General features: G+C 46.2%; 1 protein-coding gene across 1 annotated transcript in view; it reads left to right on the top strand.

Annotated features, from left to right (window-relative positions):
- CDH23 (cadherin related 23) overlaps positions 1–24,806 on the top strand; it is a 393,840-nt gene that overhangs the window by 229,477 nt on the left and 139,557 nt on the right. The window contains exon 13 of the mRNA XM_040242525.1: positions 12,034–12,098. Within this exon, the coding sequence (XP_040098459.1) occupies positions 12,034–12,098 (65 nt within the window). The remainder of the gene's footprint in view (positions 1–12,033; positions 12,099–24,806) is intronic.

The following is a 24,806-nucleotide window of genomic DNA, read 5'->3' as shown; positions in this document are numbered from 1 at the left end:
AGGGCATAAAAAAATGGACAGCATTATAGAAGTTAGGAGTGGGATTTCTTTGCTCTTTGATTTGTGTGTGCAAGTGTCAGACAGATTGAAGGTTCGAGTCCCACCTCTCGGTGACCAACTGCAGGACCCTGAGCTGAGCAGCAGCTGTCCCTGAGCGGCGGCCATTGTGAGTACCAAGAAGACTAGGGGCATACTGTCGGACTCACCATGGGTGCCCAGCATCCAGCCTGAGGCTTGTATCTGAGGTCTGGCTCCCCAGAAGCTGACTCTGAGACAGGGACATGAAGACAGGCAGTTTACTTGGGACGTGACCCCAGGAAACTCAGATGGGAGTAGGAAGTGAGACGAGGTCACTCGAGACGGCACCGTGAAGCTTGTTTCCACGAGGGGGCTCCTGGAGTGCCATCCACTGGGAAATCAGTGGGAAGGTTGTGCCTGAGCTATCCGAGCTCAGGACAAGGAGGCTAGGATATGGGTCCAATGAGTCCTAGCCCCATTCGAGTGGAGGCAGCTTCTGGGGAATGTGGCCACCCCATCATTCCAACTGCTCCCTTGAGAAGAGAGTCCACAGGACAAGAGAGGCACAGGCGCATCCCCCAAAGCAGACCCTGGCACCTGGAAGTGGGCACAGGGGGTCGTGTATGGTGCCGGAAGCTTCTGCTGCAGCTGAGCACTTCCCCTAAAATGAGGGTAGAATTAGTACTTACCTCACAGAGTAGGAGTGGAAACGAAATGTGCTACTGACCCAATGGACATGAGTGTGAGTGAGCTCCAGGAGCTGGTGATGGATAGGGAGGCCTGGCATGCTGCAATTCATGGGGTTGCAAAGTCGGACACAACTGAGCAACTGAACTGAATATTCATAGATTTCTTGGAATAAATCCTAGAGCCCAGTAAGGACTAAGGAAGAGTGAGCTGCAGTTTCTATTTTTGCAGTCATATCAGCTGGAATTGCTTCATCTGTAAAATGGGATTGTGGCCCCATCTTGCTGGTTGCTTTAAGGACTAGGGCTAAATCATGCCACGTTTCTCACATGGTGCCCGGCCCAGAGCTGATACTCAGCAGGGCAGTGATGGCAGTTGTGCCCCTGCCTCCATGGGGCCCCTCACACCAACATGGCATCTCCCCAGCAGGAGGCCCGGGGACCACCAGGCAGCGTCAGGCATGAGGCGCAGGCAGCCGTGGCCTCCCTGACAGCCCTTGACATCCTGTAATTGCTTTCCTGTGACGACTTCTTTAAGCACAGAGCCGCTGGCTGGAGCAATTTGCTCCCCATCAATTTTTATTTCCAGGTTTTAAAATAAAGAGAAATAAGGAAAGGGTGGAAGAGCCCAAGAACAATACCATGTCTTCAGTAACAAGCAAGCTGAGGACCCCACACCTTAAGTGCGCTTGTCAGCCCATTCTTAGCTTTCATTCCTCCTCCCTCTGCTACAGATGGACACAGTAATAGGCGGGGCTTGGGTCTGGCCCTGCTGGAGCTCCCCCTGCCACAGGGCTCAGTGCCACTCCCCTCCTCTTCCACCAGCCCACTGCAGGCACAGCCCAGGCGGGAGGGCCAGGCTGAGAGGGGCTCAGCAGGAGCAGGTCTGCTGAGGGCCGGAAAGAGTGAATAGTTAGAACTGTGCATGGTAGGATGAATACTGGCTCCACTTGGACGGCAGGTTCCTATGTGCCAGGCACGGGTCTAAGGCACCTTCTAAAATCCCCACACCAATCTCATGAGGCAGGTACTGTCATTAGCCCCATTTTACAGATGAGAAACTGAGGGATAGAGTAGATGTGACCGTGGTTGTTGACAAATAGGCCAGGAAAGGAAGTCAGAGGCCACAGAAGCTGGCCCACATCAGGCCTCAGGGACGCTACAAGCAGTTGGGGCTGTCTTCAGTGCCCTGGGAACCTTCTAAGCTGGAGAATGGTGTCCCATGTGGCCAGATGCTCCGTCTGACTCTGGTGGAGGATGGACTGCTAGCATCAGAGGAGAAGCACGCAGATGGTCAGGGGGCTGTGCAGCATGTGGGCTGAGAAGCCAGGGTCTTCCTCAGAGTCCCACAGCTGATGTTTGGGCAGAAGCTGGACCAGAACCCAGATCTCGGGTTGGAGGGATTTTCCCCTTTTGGAGGGATTTTCACAACCCTGCACAGAGCCACAGGTCCTTTTGAGGGCCTTGGTGCTGACCTCCCAGGGAGAAAGACATTTCTCACCCTCCAGCAGGCAGAGCAGAGGGGCTCTACCCACGTCCCACTGGTTGTTGACTCCCGTAGAGAAGGTGGGACTGAGACATCCTGAGGCCTTCTCTGCGCTCAGTACTAGGATCACAGGTAATGCGGCTTGGGCGTGCGCCATGGAGTAGTGGCCGTCCACCCCAGGTCCACCACCCACCGGGCCCCCACGCTTTCCTAACTGCTCTCCTACTCGGTGACTCACCTGATCATGGGTTCTGAGCCTCTGTCCCCAGCCTCCCCAGTAGCACTCATGTCCTAAAGCCTCCTCACACTCAGAAGGCCAAGAACAGGCCCCCAGGACTTTCCTAAATGTATCTTTCTTCTCATGGCCCACAGCCTCCCCGAGATCTCTCCTGCACCCTCTCGCTCACTCCCCAGTCCCACTGCCCACCTGGAGCACTCACCCTCTTACCCTACATGAAGTCCAGTGGGAGGCCTTTCCTTACTGTCGTTTCTTTACTGCTGTCATTTCTTCTCCTCTCAGGAGTGTGGCACCCCACCCCCCGGCCAAGAACCCCCAGGAAGGTACTCACAGCAACAACTTCTAGCCAAACCTCATTTGCCCACCCCTCACCATGCCCTCATCCGTGAGCCCTGGCTTCCTTCTTGGATCAGATAGCTTCCTTCTGAGATGACGACAGAAATGACACACCAAGCATTTCCCCGGAAGTGGGGGCAGACCAGATTATGTTTCTTGGCCATAGGCTTTGTATCCTAGAGAGAAGCCGAAATCCTCGTCCACAGCCCCATGGGAGGGAGCATGGCAATAGGGGAGAGGGCCTACTCAGGCCAAGTGGAGGCCACCCCAGCCTCTGGGATACTGGGTTCCTCCAGTGGAGTCCCTCCCTGCCTCACACAGCGACAACCCCAACCCCCACCAACCCCCGCAAGCTTGCAAGAGTGCAGTTAATCCTACATAGTTTAAAGAGTTATTCAGAGGGGCTCAGTGAATGATAAATGTGGAAAGCATTACCAGTGAAGCACCGGGGCTCCGTGGAGCTGTTTAAAAATGCATTCCCCCATGTAAATTTCTGCTCCATCAATCCTTATGACATGTCAAACATTGCTATTGTTTCCTGAACAAATTGTACCGTGTGCCCTTCTCTGCAGATTTGTGCACGGGAGCAGAACTGCTCGCTGGTGCCCACTGCCTGCCATGGCTGCCGGGACCCGGGGCTGCTGGGGAAGGCAGCTGGGCCTGCCTTGCTTCAGAGCAGAAGCCCATGCGGGGCATCTGGGCAAACGTGCGTGACGGGAGTGCGGACGCTGGTGGGGAGTGATTGAGTGTGTGCTGCCAGCTGCTGGCCCCAGGGAGAGGCACACAGGTGGCTGGGGAAGGGGTGTGGAGGGGCCACGGGGGCTGAGGCTGGGGTCAGGGTGGGGGTGGCTCGAGACTGAGGGCAGGCGCAGATGCTCGTGTGTTGGCGTGTGTGAGTATGTGGCAGGATGTGGTCCCCCTCAGCCAGACAGGTTTCGGTGACAGTATGTGAGGGTGAGAGTATGTGAGGACAGGGAGATATGGGGAGCTGCCCGAGACACAGGGAGGGAGAGAGAGAGGGTGTGTGGCAAGGGGTGTGTGCATGTGTGTATAGAGAAGAGACAGTGAGGTCGAGGAGAGTGAGACAGCATAGGATGGATGAGAGAAGACACAAGAGCAGGACTTTCTAACTATAAAGAAGGGCAGAGGGTGTTTAGAAACATAAGCGAGAAGGGCGTCTGCCCAAGGGAGGCAATCAGGGTATTAGAGTGCAGCAGCTTCTGCTGAGCAGTAGTTAGAGACAGACCCGATGGGGCCCGAGCAGGTAGGAGTCAGGTTGGGGCATAAGGCCCAGCATCAATGGTTGGGCGTCTGCAGCGCCATGAAGAGGGATAACAGGACGGTTTGGGGACCCATGGAAATAGCATCAGCAAGGCAGAGAGCATGCAAGGGAGGCCCCTGGCCCAGGGCAAATGAATGGAAGAGAGTGAGAGATGGTGTCTGCTCACTGTCAAAATAGGCTGGGTCAGGAGGGAGCGTTGGGAAAGAGACAAGAGGACCTGACCGCTGTTGACATGGCAGGTTCCTGGGAGTCGGGGTGAGATGCTGTGATGAGCATCAGAGGGCAGGGAGCTGGGCTGAGTATAGAGCCCTGCCATCCAAGTTGAATGGAGAGTTACATCCCCAAGGTGCTAGGGAAAAGCCCTGTGCAAATCAGTAGGGTGCCCACAGCCACTAGGCTGCCCAAGTCTTTAGCAGACGGCAGCCTCCCCAAGTCTAGGCCTGGAGCCACCTGCACACACCAAGGCTAAGCTAGGGTGGGATGAGATGGAGGGGGGGACTTGCTTTGAGGGCCAGGTGTCTTGGCTGAGGAAACCACACCAGAAGCCCCTGTGTCCTCTGTGATGGGTACAACCAGAATTGTTGGAGCCCACCCACTCCAGGCAGAGGCTGGAGGCAGAGCCTCTGAAGGAAAAGACTGCCTGTGGGGGCCTCATCTCCAGGGTGGGGACAGTGGCCTGGTGGGAGCCACTGCATCCTGTGGCTAAGCTCTCAAATGTAGGAGGATGCCTCTCCCTGGCCCCGCCGACGGGGGACGGGTGCAGGGGAGGGGAGTGGCTGAGAGCACCGGTCTTGCAGTTGACTGTATTGGGTTCATGTCCTGGTACTGTTTGACCTTGGGCAAGTTGACCGACCTTTCTGAGCCTCAGTTCCTTCCATCTGTGAGACAGAAATAATACTGTCAGGGTCCATAGGACTCTGAGGAGTATAGGATGAAATAAAGCACGGGAAATGCCAGGCACAGCTCCTGACACACAGTAAGTGCTCAAAGGGAAATGGCAGGGGGTCCTTTGCCCCCCGCCCCACCCTAGAGCCAGGGGAGAGTTGGATGTTTCTGACACAGCCTGGCCCGTCTGGGGATGGCTATTCCCCCACGGCAGGTTCTCCTTGTCTTAACCTTTGGAATATCCCCCCCATGTATTTATTTTTTCTCCTTTTTGTCAGCAGAAGAAAATTACACTTCTGCCGGCATTGTCCATCACAGAAATAAGCACTCTTGGATGCAATTATAAAGGCCCAAATGAGGAAATTAGTTTTGCTAGTAATGCCAGTGTTGGGGAGAATCGGAGGAGACGCCTTATATATCAGGCCCTGGGCAGCAGCCAGTCCCAGCCGCACCGTCTCCCTCAAACTGACTATAGGGACAGATGCTGACCTGCTGGTGGTCTTCCTGGGCTGCAGACGCTTCTGCTGGGGGAGGCAGAGACAGTCTGAGCCACCTCCAGGCCTTGGTGAGGGCAGTTCTCACCAGGATCTACCGGGCTTCTCGGTGTCTAGCCATGACTGCCCTGTGGACCCGAGTCCACTTTGCCAAGGAGCCTCTCACAGACAAATCGATCTAAACCGGCAACCCCAGTCACCTGCTAGCCCATCTTCAGTATTTCCCCAACGTTCTTGCCACTGTCTGTTATTTAGCTATTTCTCTCCTTCGTTATTGTCTATCTCCACTTTCTGATTGTAAGTCACATTCCAGCAAGGGCGTTGTCACACTTACAACTGTGACATAAGGCCTGGCATGGTAGCTGGCACACTGGAAATGTCCGAAAGTGTTTACCGAGTACGTGACTGAGCACAAGTCTGGTCATCATCTTGGTGGAGGTTGTTTCTGAGGTGTGCCAGGTGCCCCCCCATCTGCCCCTCCAGACCCAGTGTGCCCTTCTCACCTGCCCTGCACGTGCTGCAGGCTGACTACGAGGGCCCTTCACGGAGCGTTTGCCCCCACCCCACTTGCCTCTGGGGTCTGGTCAATACGCAGCTTGGACAAGAGACCTGAGCTTGGGAGATTCACTGGAGATGCTTTACAAACCCCAGCCCTGCCTCCTGGGCCACGCAAGGAGCCGCTGCTCTGCTGAAGGGGAGTATTAACCCCGCAGAAGGAAGGCCAAGCTAGCCCTCAGTGTCTGGCAATGAAAATCCCAGACTTTACTAAATTTGGCAAAGATTTTGAGCCCTGTGCCAGACACACCAGGGGATACAGAAATAAGGTACAGACTTGTCTGTCAAGGGGAGGGAACGGGACACACAGAGGTAGATTTCAGAAACGGCAGACTGTTCCCAAACCAGTCCAGCTAGGGGCTCTCAGGCCAAGAATAGCGAGCAGCCAGGGAGCTCCCTAAGGGAGGGGGCTCTAGTGATGGGCTCTGAGTGGGGGGCGGGGGGAGAGTGTGGACAGCAGTTATGGATGACCAGGCAGGAGGATGCTTTGGGTGCATTAGGGAGACCTGGATACAGAATCACCAAGGCCAGCTGGACTGTGCCTTGATGCCACGGTCCCTAGGTTTTGCCATCTTATCCCTGGGCCTCTTGTGAGCATCTTGGCAAGTGGCAGAATGCGCTAGTATGTACCTGTGGGTGAGACTCTAGCCCAGGTGGGATAGCAGCGGGGTCACACAGGCGTCAGAGGGAGGACCAGGAGCTCAGCTCAGGGGCCCACCTGGAACCCTGGTTCCGCATTTCTTAGAGTCGCCAGGTACAATGTGAGAGCCACCCATCCTGGCCATCCCCTTCCCCCATCCTTGCAGCCCTCTGACTGGCCTGTGAGATCCCAGGGGTGACCCTTTAGGGAGACAGAGCATTGCCAGAACGTGGCAGGAAGGAGGGGGTGTTCATGGCCTGAGGAGGACATTTGTTCTCTCTGCACTGTCCCCTGGTCACTCCTCAAACCCACCTTCTTAAAGGGGAGCCAGTGGTCACTGTCTGGCACCTAATTCATCTGTTGATCTTTCTGTTGCTCAGGCACGAAGCAAGGTCTGGGAAGGAGGTTGTTGTGAAAAGTACGGTAACCAGCAGTAAGGGGCTGAGACAGAGCCCTGCCTGCATGGGACAGGTTGCAGGCGGGTAGCGGAGCAGGCAGGACCGAGCTGCTCCCTGGCCTCCACAGGATGGAGCTCCCAGGGCCTTTCCCAGAAGGTGCTAAATGGTTTTCAGCACAGGGATTTGGAAGCCAGCTCTGTTGCTTAGCAGCTGTGACATCTCGGGCAAGTTCCTTATCATCCTGTCTCTTTCCTTGTTTGTTAAAGACAGGATCCAAGGGCTATTTAAGCACCTACCATGTATGGATGTGGTCAGAAATAAAACAATCTGCCATTGGGACTTTGGACTTTGGCACATTGAAACATGTGCCGTTGGTAACAGTCTGCCATTCCTGAAATCTGCCTATGTGTGCCCTGTTCCCTCCCCTTGACAGACAAGTCTGTACCTTATTTCTGTATCTCCTGATGTGCCTGCCTGGCACAGGGCTCAAAATCTTTTTTGAGTTAAGTGTATAGCATACCTTAACCTGTGTGGTGTGTATCTGGATGTAGGTATAGCTACAGATGATGGAGATCTGACCTTTCCCGAGCCCTCCTTATGTCCAGGCCCCACAACCCCACTCTGGCACAGCTTCAACCCTCTGTGCAGTCAGGGCTGGGAATGTCTCTGGCAGGGTGGAGCCCTGACCCAGCCTTGGGGAGCAGCACATGGTCCAGCTGAGATGAGGCCGGAGCTGGCAGCAAAGCCGGAGTGCATGGCTAAGGCTGAATGTAAAGGAGGGTCTCCAGCAGAGCTGCCTACTGGGTCAAATTTGCTGCCTTGTCCTGGGCACAGGGCCCCTAACTGGCCGCACTACAGCCTGGCCCTGGCCCGAGCACCCCAGCCAGGCCCTCCCTCTGTGTCAGTCCCGGCTGCTCCCACCCTGGCAAGGCGCACAGAAGCAGCTTTTCATCTTCATATTATTCTGCTTCATGCACTTGAAAAATGAAAGTTCTCCCTCTCCTCTTCACCAGGCATACATATTTCATACGGTCATTAGACGGTGGCAGTAAAGGACTCACAAATCTTCCCTGGTCAGCATCGGCGGCCTGGGCAGGCAGCAACAGGCCCCCCGGGAAAGAGGTCACCGTGGGAACCAGGGCTGTGTTCAGCCCACTTGGGGAGGGAGTGGGGACTCGGAGGGGTGGTAGAGGCCAGTGTCGGCCTAGAAACAGAAGACAGTCCCATCTTATCCCCAGGGGCTCGTCACCTAATTTCCCTGAGCCTCAGGGTAAAGGGGACTGGATGGGGGTCCTCAGGGGCCCTCCTCACTCTTAGCAGGCCAAGTGCAGTTCCATAGGACACACTGATGTGAAGGGCTTCTCCCCAGGGTCCTGATGTGACCTTCAGGGGCAGGAAACGCCCACTCTGCTGACCACTCTGCACCTCTGGGCCTCTCCCCTCCTTTTCCCTCTCCTCTTTGCCCCTCCCTTTTCCTTAGAATCCTCTCTTCTCACCTTTGCTCCATCTCTCCACTGCTCCCTTCTTGCTAGAATTGGTTCACTTGTTTTCCAAGCATTTGTGAAGCACCTGCTGGGTGCTGGCACCATCTAGGCTGGGAGGTGAGCCCGGCAGACGTGGTTCTGCCCCTCTTGCTTCCCGAGAGCCTTTCCTTTGATAAATGAGAATGCCGAAGCCCCAGGGGATTGCTCTCTGGTCGCACAATGACCTAGGCTGTTAACGCTGACCTGGAAGTAGCGTCTCTACATCACACTGACCCCTTGCCAAGGACCTTGATGGCATCTGGTCGTCTCCTTCCCAGACCAGGCTACAGTTATTGTAGTGTGTAATACCATACATGGTGGTTGATCGTTGGTGGAACCGGAGGGGCTTATGGGCACCTCCCCCATTTCTCTGGCCCCTGAAAGGAGAGATGATAGGTGATGAGGGGTTGTGTTCTCTCTCCTGGAATAACCAGGCACCTCTCCATCTGAGAACAGGTTCTCTTCCTGGTTTAGAAGCAAGAACACATTGAGGTGAAGGGTGTGGCAAATTGATTCTGGGTTCAAATCCTAACTCTGCCACTTTTTGAGCTAAGAAGCCTCGAATGAGCTGTTTACCCTTTCTGTGCCTCAGTTTCCCCATCTGTAAACTGGAGGTAGTACTAATAATAGCACCTACCAGGCGTGCTGCAGTCAGTGGGGTTGCAAAGAGTCAGACATGACCGAGCGACTGAACTTCAACCACATAGAGTCATCATGAAGATAAAATACATGACAAGTTCAAGGAGCTGGTAAAGGCAGTTGTCGAGTGTCTCAGGCACAGGGGAGGGTCTGCCCGGGAGTCAGTCTTGGGTTGGAGGGTGGGTTGCATAGCTTGGCATTTACGTTTCCACTTACTTGCCTTGTGTGCCCTGAGAACCTGGGATGTGCTCAGAGCCTGGCCAGGGCGGCGAGAGGACAGAGGCCCACAGTCTGCTGAGCACAGTGGTGACGCTACATGGAAATTGGGTACAGAAGGCCATCCTACAAAGCAGGCTGCCCACCACCCCTGGAGATGGCTTCCGTCTGGGTAACCAAGCCTTCCAGAAAACTAAGATTTTAACCCTTTGAGTATAAACATATTTTTTTCCATTTAAATCATTTGGAATAGAAATATATCATTTACTTCTCTGCCTTCCTGAACTGAACATACTGAACACAAATGAGCATTTTTTTGGAAAATGCAGGTTTATCATAAAGCACGCAGAAGTAACAGATTTTACAGAACCTAGGAATTGTAAAAGGAACCTCAAAAAATATTTAGTACCAAGGTATTGAATGAGAGGGAAATAGGGAGATACTGGTAAATGGGTACAAACGTTCAGTTTTAACATGAATAAGGTCTGAGGATCTAATGTATAACGTGGTGGCTGTAGTAGATAACTGTGTGTTGTACAACTGAAATTTGCTGAGAGAGTAGAATTTAAGTGTTCTCACCAAACAAGGGGGAAAAAAGGAAATCTGTAAGGTTATAGGTAATTAATTAACTCGATTGTGGGAATCCTTTCCATTGTCAGTTATACCTCAATGTAATAGCAGGGCTTCCCTGATGACTCAGATGGTAAAGCATCTGCCTGCAATGCAGGAGACCTGGGTTTGATCCCTGGGTCAGGAAGATCCCCTGGAGAAGGGAATGGCTACCCACTCCAGTATTCTTGCCTGAAGAATTCCATGGACAGAGGGGCCTGGAAGGGTATAATCCATGGGATCACAAAGAGTCAGACATGATTGAGTGACTAACACTTTCACACTATAACATATTATCATAACTTATGTGTAATTAAAGTTATAAAAATAGTTTTCATTAATTACACCTCAGAACTAAAAAATAAATATATTGAATATATTCAATTGATATATTCCATAAAATATATTGAAACATATTTTTAGCAACAGAACCTTTATCCGACTGTGATCTTATCAAGACGCTGTGAGTGAAAAACAGATGACCCCAAGATCAGCCCAAGGCCTTTCTCTCTGGTGTCTGGTGTCAGGAAGCAGTTTGCCCAGCTCTAGGGCAGTGGCCAGGGAGGGAGCAGAGGTCACAGTGCCTGGTATGGAGTACATGTTTACTAAGGAACTACTGAATAAACACTTGCATGGTGTCTCTTAGCCTGCACTGTGGATGTAACCACACCAGGGGCCATGCAGAAGCCTAGAAATCCCAACCACGAAAGCCAAACCTCCACTGTAACTACCCTCATCCTGAGAAGGGAGTGGATGGTGAGGGTCAGGTGGCCCAAGGAAAGGAACCCTGGACTCAGAGTAGGGAATCCCAGCTACTGCCTAGCTATGCTTGAACCTCCTGATGACCTAGGGTGGTGACAGGGTTACACTGGACCTCACTGTGGTCTGGGCCTCAGTTTTACAATCTGTGTGATGGGTAGAAATGTGTATCTTTTTCCTCATGCTGTGATGGTTGTGAGGATAAAATGAGTAACAATAAACATGGATGGCCCTGGACAATATAAAGTGCTTGATAGCAGTGTAGGCTGGCAGCGGTCACCATTATTGCCATCATCGTTAGGCATAAGGCAGGTCGCTCTCCCTCTAGTCTCTCTTGACTGTCAGTGACAGAAATCCAACGTGGACCAGCCTGGATAAAACAGATCTTCTTGGGCTCACAAACCAAACTGAGGTGGGAAGGGGTGTCAGAGTCAGGACTCTACAACTACCAGGATCAGCCCTTCTTTTCATCCTCTCTCACACCCAGCAGCTCCCAGTTCACCGTCGTTCCAGCTTCACTGCCCCAGAGGACAGTTCTTATCCCCAGCAGCAATAAGAAGAATCCCAGGGAAAGATTCTGATTGATAGGCCCCAGCTGTGGTCAAGGACCACTCCCTGAGGTCCTGGGCAGAGCAGCCCCTACTCAGACCACTTGTTCGAGCAGAGACAGATGCCAAAGAAGATGGCTGGGGGGGTCGGGCAGCAGACTGATTCCAGCAGAAGAGGTTGCCAGCCAGATGACAGTTTGCCCAATGCATGCAGTGGATTATTCCCAGGGTTCAAGAAAGGGGAACACCAGAAACCTCCCCACAGGGCCTCCCCCTCTGGGTAGCACGTCTGCCTTGGAGGTTTGGGTGGCTGGAGGAGAGTCACTGAAGGAAGCCACCAGATGGTTGAACCCACCATCACCTCTGAGATATTTTGCTAACCTACAAGTTGTGACCCCAGGCCTCTGGTCCAGAGTCTCTCTCCACAGGTCCAAGCCCTGTGAGCATCTGCAGAGAATGTCTGACATGAGTCCAGAAGGGTGGTTTCCCAAAGTTAGAGATCTAGGGAGAAGACCGACCCTCTGGAACTGTGCACTCCAGTATTAAATCTCCATTTGTGAAGCTGAAAACCTTATTGAACCACATGGCTCTAGAAAATTCTGCCTGAGCCTGAGGAACTGTATGGGAGGAAGCACGGATTCACTGTGGACATCTCCTGGTGGTGACACTGGGAACCTCAGCTGGTTCAGGCAGTAATGACTTCTTGTTCTTACCGTTTCAGGCAACAGACAATGATGTGGGCACCTTTGGGGAGGTCAACTACTTCTTCAGCGATGACCCTGACCGGTGAGCACCCCCCCAACCCCCCACAGTGGCCTGCTGCCACTCACCTGGCCCAGGACACTTCTCGGTGCCCAGAAAAAGAGCTGTGCCCCTGTGGCCAGGGAACTGGGCTGGGAGTCAGAACTCATGGGCACCGCTCCTGGTTTGGCCCTGGTTGTGACACAGTGTTGCTCACATCCCCAAAACTCTCTGGGGCATAGTTTCTCTGACCCCCAAAAACAGATTTTAGTTTGGGGAATAAAGAAGCTTTTTTTTTTTCTTTTACTTTCTTTTTTTGTAATTTGCCTAGTATCTTTATTTTACAAGGGGGACATTTAAGCCAATGGAGAAAAACAACCATTTTAACAAACTTTTTCCTCTCCTTTCTTTCTGTTGTTGAAAAATGAAAATCAAATAACGGATTTTCCCTTTTGCTTTAGTTTCTAAAAATCTTAGAGTGCAATTGTACATACACTTTTTTAACTCTTCAATATTTTGTTTTAATGTAATTTTCATTTTATATTGGAGTATAGTTGATGAGCTTCCCTGGTGGTTCAGACAGTAAAGAGTCTGCCTATAATGCTGGAGACCCAGTCCCTTGGTTGGGAAGATCCCCTGGAGAAGGAAATGGCAACCCCACTCCAGTATTCTTGCCACGGACAGAAGAACCTGGCGGGTTACAGTCCATGGGGTCACAAAGAGTCAGACATGACTGAGCAACTAACGCATAGTTGATTTACAATGTGTTAGAGTCAGATGTACAGTGGAGTGATTCAGTTATATAAATACATATATCCATTCTTTGTCAGATTCCTTTCCCATATAGGTTATCATAGAATATTGAGTAGAGTTCCTTGTGCTAGGCAATAGGTCCTTGTTGATTTTACATACAGTGCTTTGTATGTGTTAATCCCAAACACCTAATTTATCCTTTCCTCTACCTTTCTCCTTTGGTTTACCATGAGTACGTTTTTGAAGTCAGTGAGTCTGTTTCTGTTTTGTAAATAAGTTTATTTGTATCATCTTTATATTCCATATATGTAAGTGATATCACAGGATATTTGTCTTTCTCTGACTTACTTTACTTAGTTTGATAATCTTTAAGTCCTGCCGCAAATGGCATTATTGCAGTCTTTGTTATGGCTGAATAGCATTCCATTGTATATGCGTACCACATCTTCAGTATCCGTTCCTCTGTCAGAGGACTGTTAGATTGCTTCTATGTCTTGGCTATTGTAAACAGTTCTGCAGTGAACACTGAGGTGCATGTATCTTTTGAATTATGGGTTCTCTGGATATGTAGCCAGAAGTAGGATTGCTGGATCGTATGTTAGCTTAATTTTTAGTTTTTTAAGGAACATGCATTCTATTCTCCATAATAGTTGCACCAATTTACATTCCCACCAACAAAGGTTTTATTTTCTCCACACCCTCTCCAGCATTGTTGATAGACTTTTTGATGATAGCCATGCTGACTGCTGTGGGGTGATACCTCATTGTAGTTTTGATTTGTATTTCTCTAATAATTAGTGATGTTGAGCATCTTTTCATGTGCTATTTGGCCATCTGTCCTCTTTGAAGAAAGGTCTATTTAGATCTTCTGCCCATTTTTTCATTGGGTGGTTTGAGGTTTTGTTGTTGTTGTTTTTTAATTGAGCTACATGAGCTGTTTGTAGATTTTGGCGATTGATCCCTTGTCAGTCACTTCCTTTGCACATATTTTCCCCCATTCTGTGGGTTGTCTTTTCATTTTGTTTACAGTTTCCTTTACTGTGCAAAAGCTCTTAAGTTTAATTAGATTCCATTTTTTTATTTTTGTTTTTACTTTCATTACTGTAAAGGTAGATCCAAAAACGTTGTTGCTGTGCTATATATCAGAGTATTCTGCCTACGTTCTCTTCTTAGAGTTTTATAGTGTCCAACCTTACATTTAGGTCTTTAATCCATTTTGAATTTATTTTTGCATGTAGTATTAGAGAATGTTCTAAATTCATTCTTTTACAAGTAATATCCAGTTTTCCAAGAACCATTGTTGAAGAAACTGTCTTTTCTCTGTTGTATATTTTTGTATACTTTGTCATAGATTAATTGACCATTGGTGCATGGATTTATTTCCAGGCTTTCTAGCCTATTCCACTGATCTATATTTCTGATTTTGTGCCAATACCATACTCTTTTGATTACTGTAGTTTTGTAGAAGAGTCTGAAGTCAAGGAACTTGATTCCTACAGCTCCATTTTTCTTTCTCAGGATTACTTTGGTTATTTGGGGTCTTTTGTGTTGCCATACAACTTTAAAACATTTTTGTTTTAGTTTTGTGGAGGGAAAAAGCATTGGTAATTTGATAAGGGTTGCATTGAATTTGTAGATTGCCTTGTATAGGATAGTCAAAATTAATTCTCCAAATCCAAGAATATGATATATCTTTCCCTCTGTTTGTGTCATCTTTGATTTTTTTCATCAACATCTTATAGTTTTTAGAGTACAGATCTTTTGCTTCTTTAGTAGGTTTATTCCTATTTTATTCATTTTGATCCGATAGTAAATGAGATTGTTTCCTTAGTTTCTCTTTCTGATCTTTTGTTGTTAGTGTATAGAAATGTACTAGTATATAGATTTCTCTGTATTAATTTTATGTCCTGGAACTTTGCCAAACTCATTGATGAGCTCTGATAGTTTTCTGGCGGAATCTTTAGTATTTTCTATATATATTATCACATCATCTGCAAAGAATGACAGTTTTACTTCTTTTCCAGTTTGGATCCCTTTTATTTCTTCTTGTTCTCTGATTGCTGTGGCTAGGACTTCAAAAACTGTTGAATAAAAGTTATGAGAGTGGACATCCTTGTCTTTTCCTAATCTTAGAGGAAATGCTTTCAGCTTTTCACCAGTGAGTACAATGTTAGTGGTGGGTTTGTCATATATGGCCTTTATTATGTTGAGGTCAGTGCCCTCTCAGCCCACTTTCTGGAGAGTTTTATCATAGATGATTGTTGAATTATATCAAAAGCTTCTTCTGTATATATTCAGGTGATTGTAAGATTTTTATTCTTCAGTTCGTTGATGTGGTGTATCCCTCTGATTGATTTGCAGATATTGAAAAGTCCTAGCGTCTGTGGACATAACTCCCATTTGATCATGGTATAGAATCCTTTTAATGTAGTGTTGGACTCAGTTTGCTAGTATTTTCTTGAAGATTTTTGAATTCGTGTTGTTCTTCAGTGATATCGGGCTGTGATTTTCGTTTTCGTGATATCTTTTTGTGGTTTTGGGATCAGGGTGATGGTGGCTTCATGGAATGAGCTTGGGAGTTGTCCTTCCTCTGCAGTTTTTCAGGAGAGTTTCAGAAGGATAAATGGTTAACTCTTCTCTAAATGCTTGATAGAATTTGCCTGTGAAGACATCTGGTCCTGGTCTTTTGTTTGCTGGAAGTTTTTAAATCAGTTTCAGTTTCAGTACTTGTGACTCATCTGTTCATATTTTCTATTTCCTCCTGGTTCAGTTTTGGGAGATGGTACCTTTCTAAGAATTTGTCCATTTCTTCTGGGTTGTCCATTTTATTGGCATATAGTTGCTTGATGTGCTCTCTTATGATCCTTTGTATTTCTGTGCTGTCAGTTGTAACTTCTTTTCATTTCTAATCTTATTGATTTGAGCTCTCTCCCTTTTTTCTTGATGAGTCTGGCTAAAGGTTTATCCGTTTTGTTTTGTTTATCTTTCCAGAGAACCAGATTTTAGTTTCATTGTTCTTTTCTATTATTTGCTTTGTCTCTATATTTTTTATTTCTGCTCTGATCTTTATAATTTCTTTCCTTCTCACTTTGGGTTTTGTTTGTTCTCTCTCATTGCTTTAGGTGTAAGGTTGGGTTGTTTATTTGAGATTTGTCTCTTAAGGTGAGAGTGTATTGCTACAAACTTCTCTCTTAGAACTGTCTTTGCTGCATCCCATTGGTTTTGAATCATGTTTTTGCTGTCAGTCTCTAGGTACTTTTGAAAATTTTCTCTTTAATTTCTTCAGTAATCCATCTGTTGTTTAGTAACGTATTGTTTAGCCTCCACGTGTTTGTGTTTTTACAGGGTTGTTGTGTTTTTTTCTGTAGTTGATTACTAATCTCATAGCATTGTGATCTAAAAAGATGCTGGATATGTTTTTAACTTCCTTAAATTTAGTGAGCCTCACTTTGTGGCCCAGCATGAACTCTATCCAAGAGAATGTTCCAATGTGCACTTGAGAAGAAAATGTATTCTGCTCACTTTGGATGGAATTTTCTATAAATATCAAATAAATCCATCTAGTCAATTGTGTCATTTAAGGTCTGTATTTGTTCCCTTATTGATTTTCTGTCTGGTTGATCTGTCCATTGATGTAAGTGGAGTGTTAAAGTCCCCCACTATTATTGTGTTACTGTCGACTTCTTCTCTTACTGCTGTTAGCATTTGGCTTATATATTGAGGTTCTCTATGCTGGGTGCATATGTATTTACGATTGTTATATCTTTTTCTTGAATTAATCCCTTGATCATTATGTAGTGTCCTTCTTTGTCTGTTATAACAGTCTTCATTTTAAAGTCTATTTTGTCTGATATAAGCATTGCTACTCCAGCTGTCTTTTGATTTTCATTTGCATGGAATACCTTTTTCCATTCTTCCACTTTCAGTCTGTCTCTGTACCTAGATCTGAACTGGGTCTCTTTTAGATACCATATGTGCATGCTAAGTTGCTTCAGTCATTTCCAGCTATTGTGACCCCATGGACCGTAGCCTGCCAGGCTACTGTATCCATGGGCTTCTCCAGGCAAGAATTCTGGAGTGGGTTGCCATTTCCTCCTCCAAGATAGCGTATATATGGGTCTATTTTTAGTATCCATTCAGCCAGTCTATGTCTTTTGGTGGGAACATTTAGTCAGTTTACATTTAAGGTAATCTTTGATGATTATGTTCTTATTGCCATTTTGTTGATTGTTTGGGATTTGTTTCTTTAGGTTTTTTTGTTCCCTTCCTCATTTGTTCTCTTTTGTGATTTGATGACTATCCTTGGTTTCATGTTTGGATTACTTTCTTTTGTGTGTTGTAGATCATTCTATTGTAGATTTTTGGCTTGTGGTTACTGTGAGGTTTTGATGCAGCAGTCTATATATAAACAAGATTGTTTTAAGTTTCTGGTCTCTTAATTTCAAATGCATTTCCAATACCCTGTATTTGTCCTCTTGTCTTCCCATGCTTGCTGGTTTTGATACCATATTTGTGTGTGGGTGACTTCCTACTATTAGTGTATGGTTCTCTCTACTGGTGAGCTTTCACATTTATAATTTTCTTGTCTCTAATTATGGCCTTTTCTTCTCCACCCAGAGACATTCCTTTAGAATTTGTCATATAGCTGGTTTGGTGGTGCTGAATTCTTTTAGCTTTTGCTTATCTGTAAAGCTTTTGATTTATCCATTGAATATGAATGAAAGCCTTACTGGGTAGAGTATTCTTAGTTGTAGATTTATCCCTCTCATCATTTTCACTATATCATGCCACTGCCTTCTGGCCTGTAGAGTTTCTGCTGAAAAATCAGCTGATAATCTAATGGGTATTCCCTTATAAATTTTTTTTCTTCTTGCTACTTTTAGTATTTTTTCTGTCTTTGATTTCTGTCAGTTTAATTACTATGTGTCTTAACATGTTCCTCCTTGGTCTTATCCTATATGGAACTCTGCATGTCCTAAACTTGGGTGTTTCCTTTCCCATATTAGGGAAGTTTTGGCTATAATCTCTTCAAATATTTTCTCAGCCCTTTCTCTCTTTTCATCTGGGACCGCTGAAATCCAAATGTTGGTGTGTTTAATGTTGTCCCCGAGGCCTCTGAAACTGTCCTTATTTCTTTTCACTCTTTTTTCTTTATTCTGTTCAGCTGCATTGATTTCCATCACTCTATCTTACGGCCCTCTTATTGTTCTTCTGCCTCATTTATTTTGCTATTGATTCTTTCTAGTGTATTTTTCATTCCAGTTATTGTATTGTTCAACTCTGTTTGTTCTTTAGTACTTCTGGGTCTTTCTTAAGCATATCTTGTGTCTTCTGGCTCTTTGCTTCTATTCTTTTTCCAAGGTCTTGGGGATCATCTTTGGTATCATTATTCCGAATTCTTTTTCAGAAAGATTGCCTATCTCTACTTTACTTAGTTGGTCTTCTGGAGTTTTATCTTGTTCTTTCAGATGGAACATATTCCTCTGCCATCTCATTTTGTCTGACTTTCTCTGTTTGTGACCTTTTTCTTCAGGCTGCAGGATTGTAAGCTTCTCTTGCTGCTGGTGTCTGCCCCCTTGTGGGTGAGGTTGGTCCAGGGGCTTGTGCAGGCTTCCTGGTGGGAAAGACTGGTGCCTGCCCACTGGTTGGTACAGCTGAGTCTTGTCCCTCTGATGGGCAGGACCATGTTAAAAACTGTTCAGAGGTGTCTGTGGGATCAGGATGGCTTCAGGCAGCCTGTCTGCTGATGAATTGGGCTATGTTCCCATCCTGTTGGTTGTTTGACCTGAGGTGTCCCAGCACTGGAGCCTGCAGGCTGTTAGATAGGTAGGGCTAGGTCTTCGTGCCAAAATGGTGACTTTCGGGAGAGTTCATGCCAATGGATATTCCCTGAGGCTTCTACCTCCGGTGTCCTTGCCTCCACTGTGAGTCAGAGCCGACCTCCACCTCCCCAGGAGATCCTCCAAGACCCACAAGTAGGTCTGGCCCAGGCTTCTTTGTCTAGGGCCCCAGGGCACAGGAAACTTTGTGTGCACCTGCCAAGAGTGGAGTCTCTATTTCCCCTAGTCCTGTGGAACTCCTGTACTCAAGCCCCAATGGCCTTCAAAGCCAAATGCTCTGAGGGTTCTTCCTGATGCCAGACCCCCAGGTTAGGAAGCCTGATGTGGTGCTCAGGACTCTCACTCTTGTGGGAGTATAATTATTTTATGCAATATAATTGTTTTCCAGTTTGTGAGTCACCTGCCCAGTAGGTATGGGATTTAATTATATCATGAAAGCGCCCCTACTACCATTGTGTTGTGGCTTCTACATTACTTTGGATATAAAATATCTTTTTTAATGCTGCTAAAGTCGCTTCAATCATGTCTGACTCTTTGCAACGCTATGGACTGTAGCCAGCCAGGCTCCTTTATCCATGGGAATTCTCCAGGAAGAATACTGGAGTGGGTTGTCATGCCCTTCTCCAAGGGATCTTCCCGACCCAGGGATTAAACCCAGGTCTCCTGCATTGCAGGCAGATTCTTTACCACTAAACCACCAGGGAAGCCCTCTTGTGTTGTTTTGTTTTGTTTTGTTCAGTAGGTTGAGTCTTTTTTTTTTTTTTTTTTTTTGATGGTGATTGTTCAGCAGTTAGTTATGATTTTTGGTGTTTTCCTGAAAGGAGGTGAGCTCATTCCCTCTACTCCACCATCTTCAGGAATAAATTCCTTGGGATCAGATGGTAAAGAATCCACCTGGAATGCAGGAGACCACAGTTCGATTCCTGGGTCAGGAATCCTTTGGGGAAGGGATAGGCTACCGACTCCAGTATTCTTGAGCTTCCCTGGTGGCTCAGATGGTAAAGAATCTGCCTGCAATGTGGGAGTCCTGGGTTCAATCCCTGGTTTGGGAAGATCCGCTGGTGAAGGGCATGATTACCCACTCAAGTATTCTGGTCTGGAGAATTCCTTGGATAGAAGAGCCTGGAGGAACTACAGTCCATCAGATTGCAAAGAGTCAGACACAACTGAGCAACTTTCACTGTCACTCTGGAAACACTACTGATATTACCCCAGCAGCAACAGCAGTGGCTGTATTTAGGAAGCCCTCACTATTCATCAGGCTCTTTTTCAAGTGCTTTGCCCACATTATGTGATGTAATCCTCACAACTAAATGCTGCAGGAACTTGGCGCTAAGCTCTCTTATTATCCCCACTTTACAGATGGGGAAACTATAACCCAGAGAGGCTGTGTTACTTGCCCAGAGGCACTCGGCTGATAAGTGCCAGAGCCAGGACTCAGCATTTGGTCTTCATCACCAGGCTACACAACCTACAGCAGGAAGTTGCTCTCAGAGTACCTCAACCATTAGGTGGGTGGGTGAGCTCACCCCCTGACCTGTGCCAGCTTTGCTCTGTAACCCACCAAGGTTCTGAGCCATCTCTTTCCCTTGTCTTCAGTTAAACTGAGCCAAGGTGAAGCCCTCTCATTTTCTACATGATCGAAAGCCAGGCTGAATTCAGAGAGCATGTCTGTTTCTGAAAACGAAGTGTCTGGTAGATCTGGAAGCCCAACATAATAAGTAAGACAGTTGCTGTCAGCTTGGATTACTGGTCCCAGTTCCGTATAAAAGACCAGGAGGAGACAGAGACTGTTAGGTGTACCTTACAATCCTCAGCTACTCTCCAGATGAAAGGAAGGAACCAACAATAGGACCAGTGCACAGGATGCCCCTGTCCCTTGGGACACCCAGGTTCATGTGGCCTTGTTCTGATCATCTTGGATTTTTCTCATCTTTTCCCATCTTCTGGGCTTAGGACGTTCCTGGTCTCAGAGCCAGGACCTTCCAGGCTTGGAGGCTGGCAGCTGTGGACAAGCTCAGAGCACACAAATGTCAACTGAGAGCTCAGAGGAGGTTCCTGAGGAAATGTTTAGAGGAGGAAGATTGAAGGACGGTGTCACTGGACCTTACTGCTCCCTGGGAGACATTAGCCAGCCAGTTACTCAAGACTCAGTCCCTCGAGTGGAAGACATGCTCCCAAGAGAGGACCAGCCACCCCTCCCCCTGCTGGAGGCTTTGCTGCCTTTTCAAAGCATTTTGGTGCAAAACTGGATGGAAGGATTTCTATTTTAATTTCCCCAATATATGTTATTTTCTTCGAGGTACAATTACATGTAATATTACGTTCAGGTATTCAACCTAGTGATGCAATATATGTTGCAAAATGATCACTACAGTAAGTCTAGTTAACATCCATCACTGTACATAGTTACAGTTTTTTTCCTGTGATAAGGAGTCTACTCTCAGCAACTTTCAAATGTGCAATACAGTATTATTAAGGATTGTCACCATGCTGTCTATTACATCCTCCTGACATTTATTTCAGAACTAGAAGTTTGTAGTTTTTGACCCCCTTTACTTGTTATTCCCATCCACCCCTGTAATGTACCTTACCTCTAGCGACCACCAATGTTTTCTGTATTTATGAACTCTGGGTTTGTTGGCTTCCCTGGTAGCTCAGACAGTAAAGAATCCACCTGCCAGTGCAGGAAATGTAGAATACGCGAGTTTGATCCCTGAGTCAGGAAGATTCCCTGGAGAAGGAAATGGCAACCCACTCCAGTATTCTTGCCTGAGAAATCCTGTGGACAGAGGAGCCTGGCAGTTACAGTCCATGGGGTCACAAAGAGTCAGACATGACTGAGCGACTTTTTGTTTTAGATGGCACATATAAGTGAGATAATATGATATTTGTCTTTCTCTTTTTTATTTCACTTAGCATACTGCCTTGAGGAGGCCTCTTCATGTCACAGATGGCAGAATTTCCTTCTTTTATGGCTGAATAATATTCCATTGTGTGTGTGTGTGTGTGTGTGTGTACGTGTATACACACACCACATTTTCTTTATCCATCATTCTTTGATGGACACTTACATTGTTTCCATACCTTGACAATTGTGAAAATGCTGCAGTAAACGTGGGTTGCAGGTATCTTTTCAAGTTAGTGTTTTTGTTTTTTTTTTAGATAAATGCCCAGTGGTGGAATTGCTGGGTCATATGGTAGCTCTATTTTTAGTTTTTTAAGGAACCTCCATGCTGTTTTCTATAGTGGCTTCCCTAATTTATATTCCCACCAACAGTTCACAAGGGTGCCCTTTTTTCACATTTTTGCCAACACTTGTTACATCTTGGGGGGTTTTTTTTTGGTGATAGCATTCTGACAGGTGTGAGGCAATATCTGACTGTGTTTTGATTTGCAGTTCCCTGCTGATTAGTGATTTGAGCATCTTTTCCTGTGCCTGTTGGCCATTTGTATACCTCCTTTGGAAAAAATAACTATACAAAGCCTCTGCCCATTTTTAAATTAGTTTGGTTTTCTGTTCGTTTTATTTTTTTTCTTTTTTTGCTATTGAGTTATATGAGATCTTTACATGCATATTTTGGATATGAAAGCTTTGTCACATATGTGATTTGCAAAAATATTCTAGTTTGTATGTTGTCTTTTGATTTTGTTGATGGCTTCTTTTGCTGTCACAAGCATTTTATTTAATGTAGTCCCACTTGTTTGTTTATTATTTTCTTGCCTTTGCTATTTGGGTCAAGTCCAAAAAGTCATCATTAGCTTTCCTTCCAGTTTTGTGGTTTTGAGTCTCATAGAAGTTTTTAATCTATTTTGAGTTGATTTTGTACATGGTGTAAAATAGTAATCTGGTTTAATTCTTCCTGTGTTTCTTCTTTAATTTTTATTTTATACTGTAGTATAGTTGCTTTATAATATTCTGTTAGTTTCAGGTGTACAGCAAAGTGATTCCATTGCACAAATATATGTATATCCATTCCTTTTCAGATTCTTTTCCCATATAGGTTATTACAGAATACTGAGTAGAATTCCCTGGGCTAAACAGTAGGTTCTTGTTGATTTTCTGTTTCATATATAGCCTGGTGGGCTACCGTCTATGGGGTTGCACAGGGTCGGACATGACTGAAGCGACTTAGCAGCAGCAGCAGCAGCAGTGTATATATGTTAATCCCAAACTCCAATTTATCCCTTCCCTCACCCCCTGCCTTTCCCCTTTAGCAACTATAAGTTTCTTTTCTAAGTCTGTGAGTCTGTTTCTGTTTGTAAATACATTCATTTGTAATTTTTTTAGATTCCAAGTGTGTGATATCATGTGATATTTGTCTTTCTCTGTTTGATTTGTTCACTCGTGTGATGATCTCAAGGTCCATCCGTGTTGCTGCGAATGGCATGCCTGCTTTCTTCCTAACAGCTGAATAATATTCCACTGCACATATGTACCACATCCTCTTTATCCATTGCTCTATCAAAGGACATTTAAGTTGCTTCCATTTCTTGGCTACTGTAAACAGTGCTGCAGTGGACACTGCAGTGCATGTATATTTTCAAACTATGCTTTTCTTCACGTAAATATCCAAGAGCGGAATTGCTGGATCATATGGCAGCTCTATTTTTAGATTTTTAAGGAAGCTCCATGGAGTTCTCCATAGTGATTGTACCAACGGAGATTCCCACCAACAGGGTAAAAATGTTCCCTTTTCTCCACACCTTCTCCAGCATTTATTGTCTGTAGACTTTTTGAGGATAGTCATTCTGACGGGTGTGAGGTGACATCTCATTGTAGTTTTGGTTTGCATTTCTCTGATAATTATCAGTGTTAAGCATTTTTTCATGTGCCTCTTGGCCATCTGTATGTCTTCCTTGGAGAAATGTTTATTTGGGTCTTATAGAAAAACCCAAACAAAACTTTTTTGGCCAACTGGATAGATGTTGGAGATTAATCCCTTGTCAGTTACATTGTTTACAAATATTTTTCCCATATCCTGCATTCTCACACTTGCTTAGTTTTGATACCATATTTGTGTATGGATGATTTCTTACCTTTTTCTGTATATTTGTCTTTACTGGTGAGTTTTCACATTCATGAATTTTTTGTTTCTAGTTTAGACCTTTTCTGCCTAGAGAATTCCTTTAGAATTTGTTGTAAAATGTGTCTGTTGGTGCTGAATTCTCTTAGCTTTTACTTGTCTGTAAAGCTTCTGGTTTCTGTGTTCTATCTGAATGAGAGCCTTGCTGGGTAAAGTTGTGGGTTCTTCTCTTTCAACACTTTAAATATATTCTGCCACTCCCTCCTGACCTGTAGAATTGCTACTGAGCAATCAGCTGATAAACTCATGAGAGTTCCCTTTTATGTTATTTGTTGCTTTTCTCTTGTTACTTTAAATATATATATATAGTCAATTTAATTACTAATGTCTCAGCATCTTCCTCTTTGGGTTTAAAGACTCCCAAAGAGCCCCTCTTTGGAACTCTTTGTGCTTCCTAGAGTTGGGTGCCTGCTTCTTTCCCCATGTTAAAGAAACTTGCAGCTACTGTCTCCTCAAATATTTCTCAGGTCCTTTCTCTCTCTCTCTTCTCCTCTGGGACCCCTATCATGCAAATGTTGATGTATTTGATGTTGTCCCAGAGGTCTCTTCAGTTCAGTTCAGCCACTCAGTCGTGTCCGACTCTTTGCGACCCCATGAATTGCACCATGCTGGGCCTCCCTGTCCATCACCAACTCCCAGAGTTCACTCAAACTCACATCCATCGAGTCGATGATGCCATCCAGCCATCTCATCCTCTGTCGTCCCCTTTTCTTCCTTCCCCCAATCCCTCCCAGCATCAGAGTCTTTTCCAATGAATCAACTCTTTGCATGAGGTGGCCAAAGTACTGGAGTTTCAGCTTTAGCATCATTCCTTCCAAAGAACACCCAGGACTGATCTCCTTCAGAATGGACTGGTTGGATCTCCTTGCAGTCCAAGGGACTCTCAAGAGTCTTCTTCAACACCACAGTTCAAAATCATCAATTCTTCGGCGCTCAGCTTTCTTCATAGTCCAACTCTCACATCCATACATGACCACTGGAAAAACCATAGCCTTAACTAGACGGACCTTTGTTGGCAAAGTAATGTCTCTGCTTTTGAATATGCTATCTAGGTTGGTCATAATTTTCCTTCC

This window comes from Oryx dammah, unplaced genomic scaffold (assembly GCF_014754425.2).
Source record: "Oryx dammah isolate SB20612 unplaced genomic scaffold, SCBI_Odam_1.1 HiC_scaffold_6, whole genome shotgun sequence".
NCBI classification, from domain to species: Eukaryota; Metazoa; Chordata; class Mammalia; order Artiodactyla; family Bovidae; genus Oryx; species Oryx dammah.
Note: the sequence above shows the minus strand (reverse complement) of the source record. Positions and strands in the feature narration are given on the sequence as shown.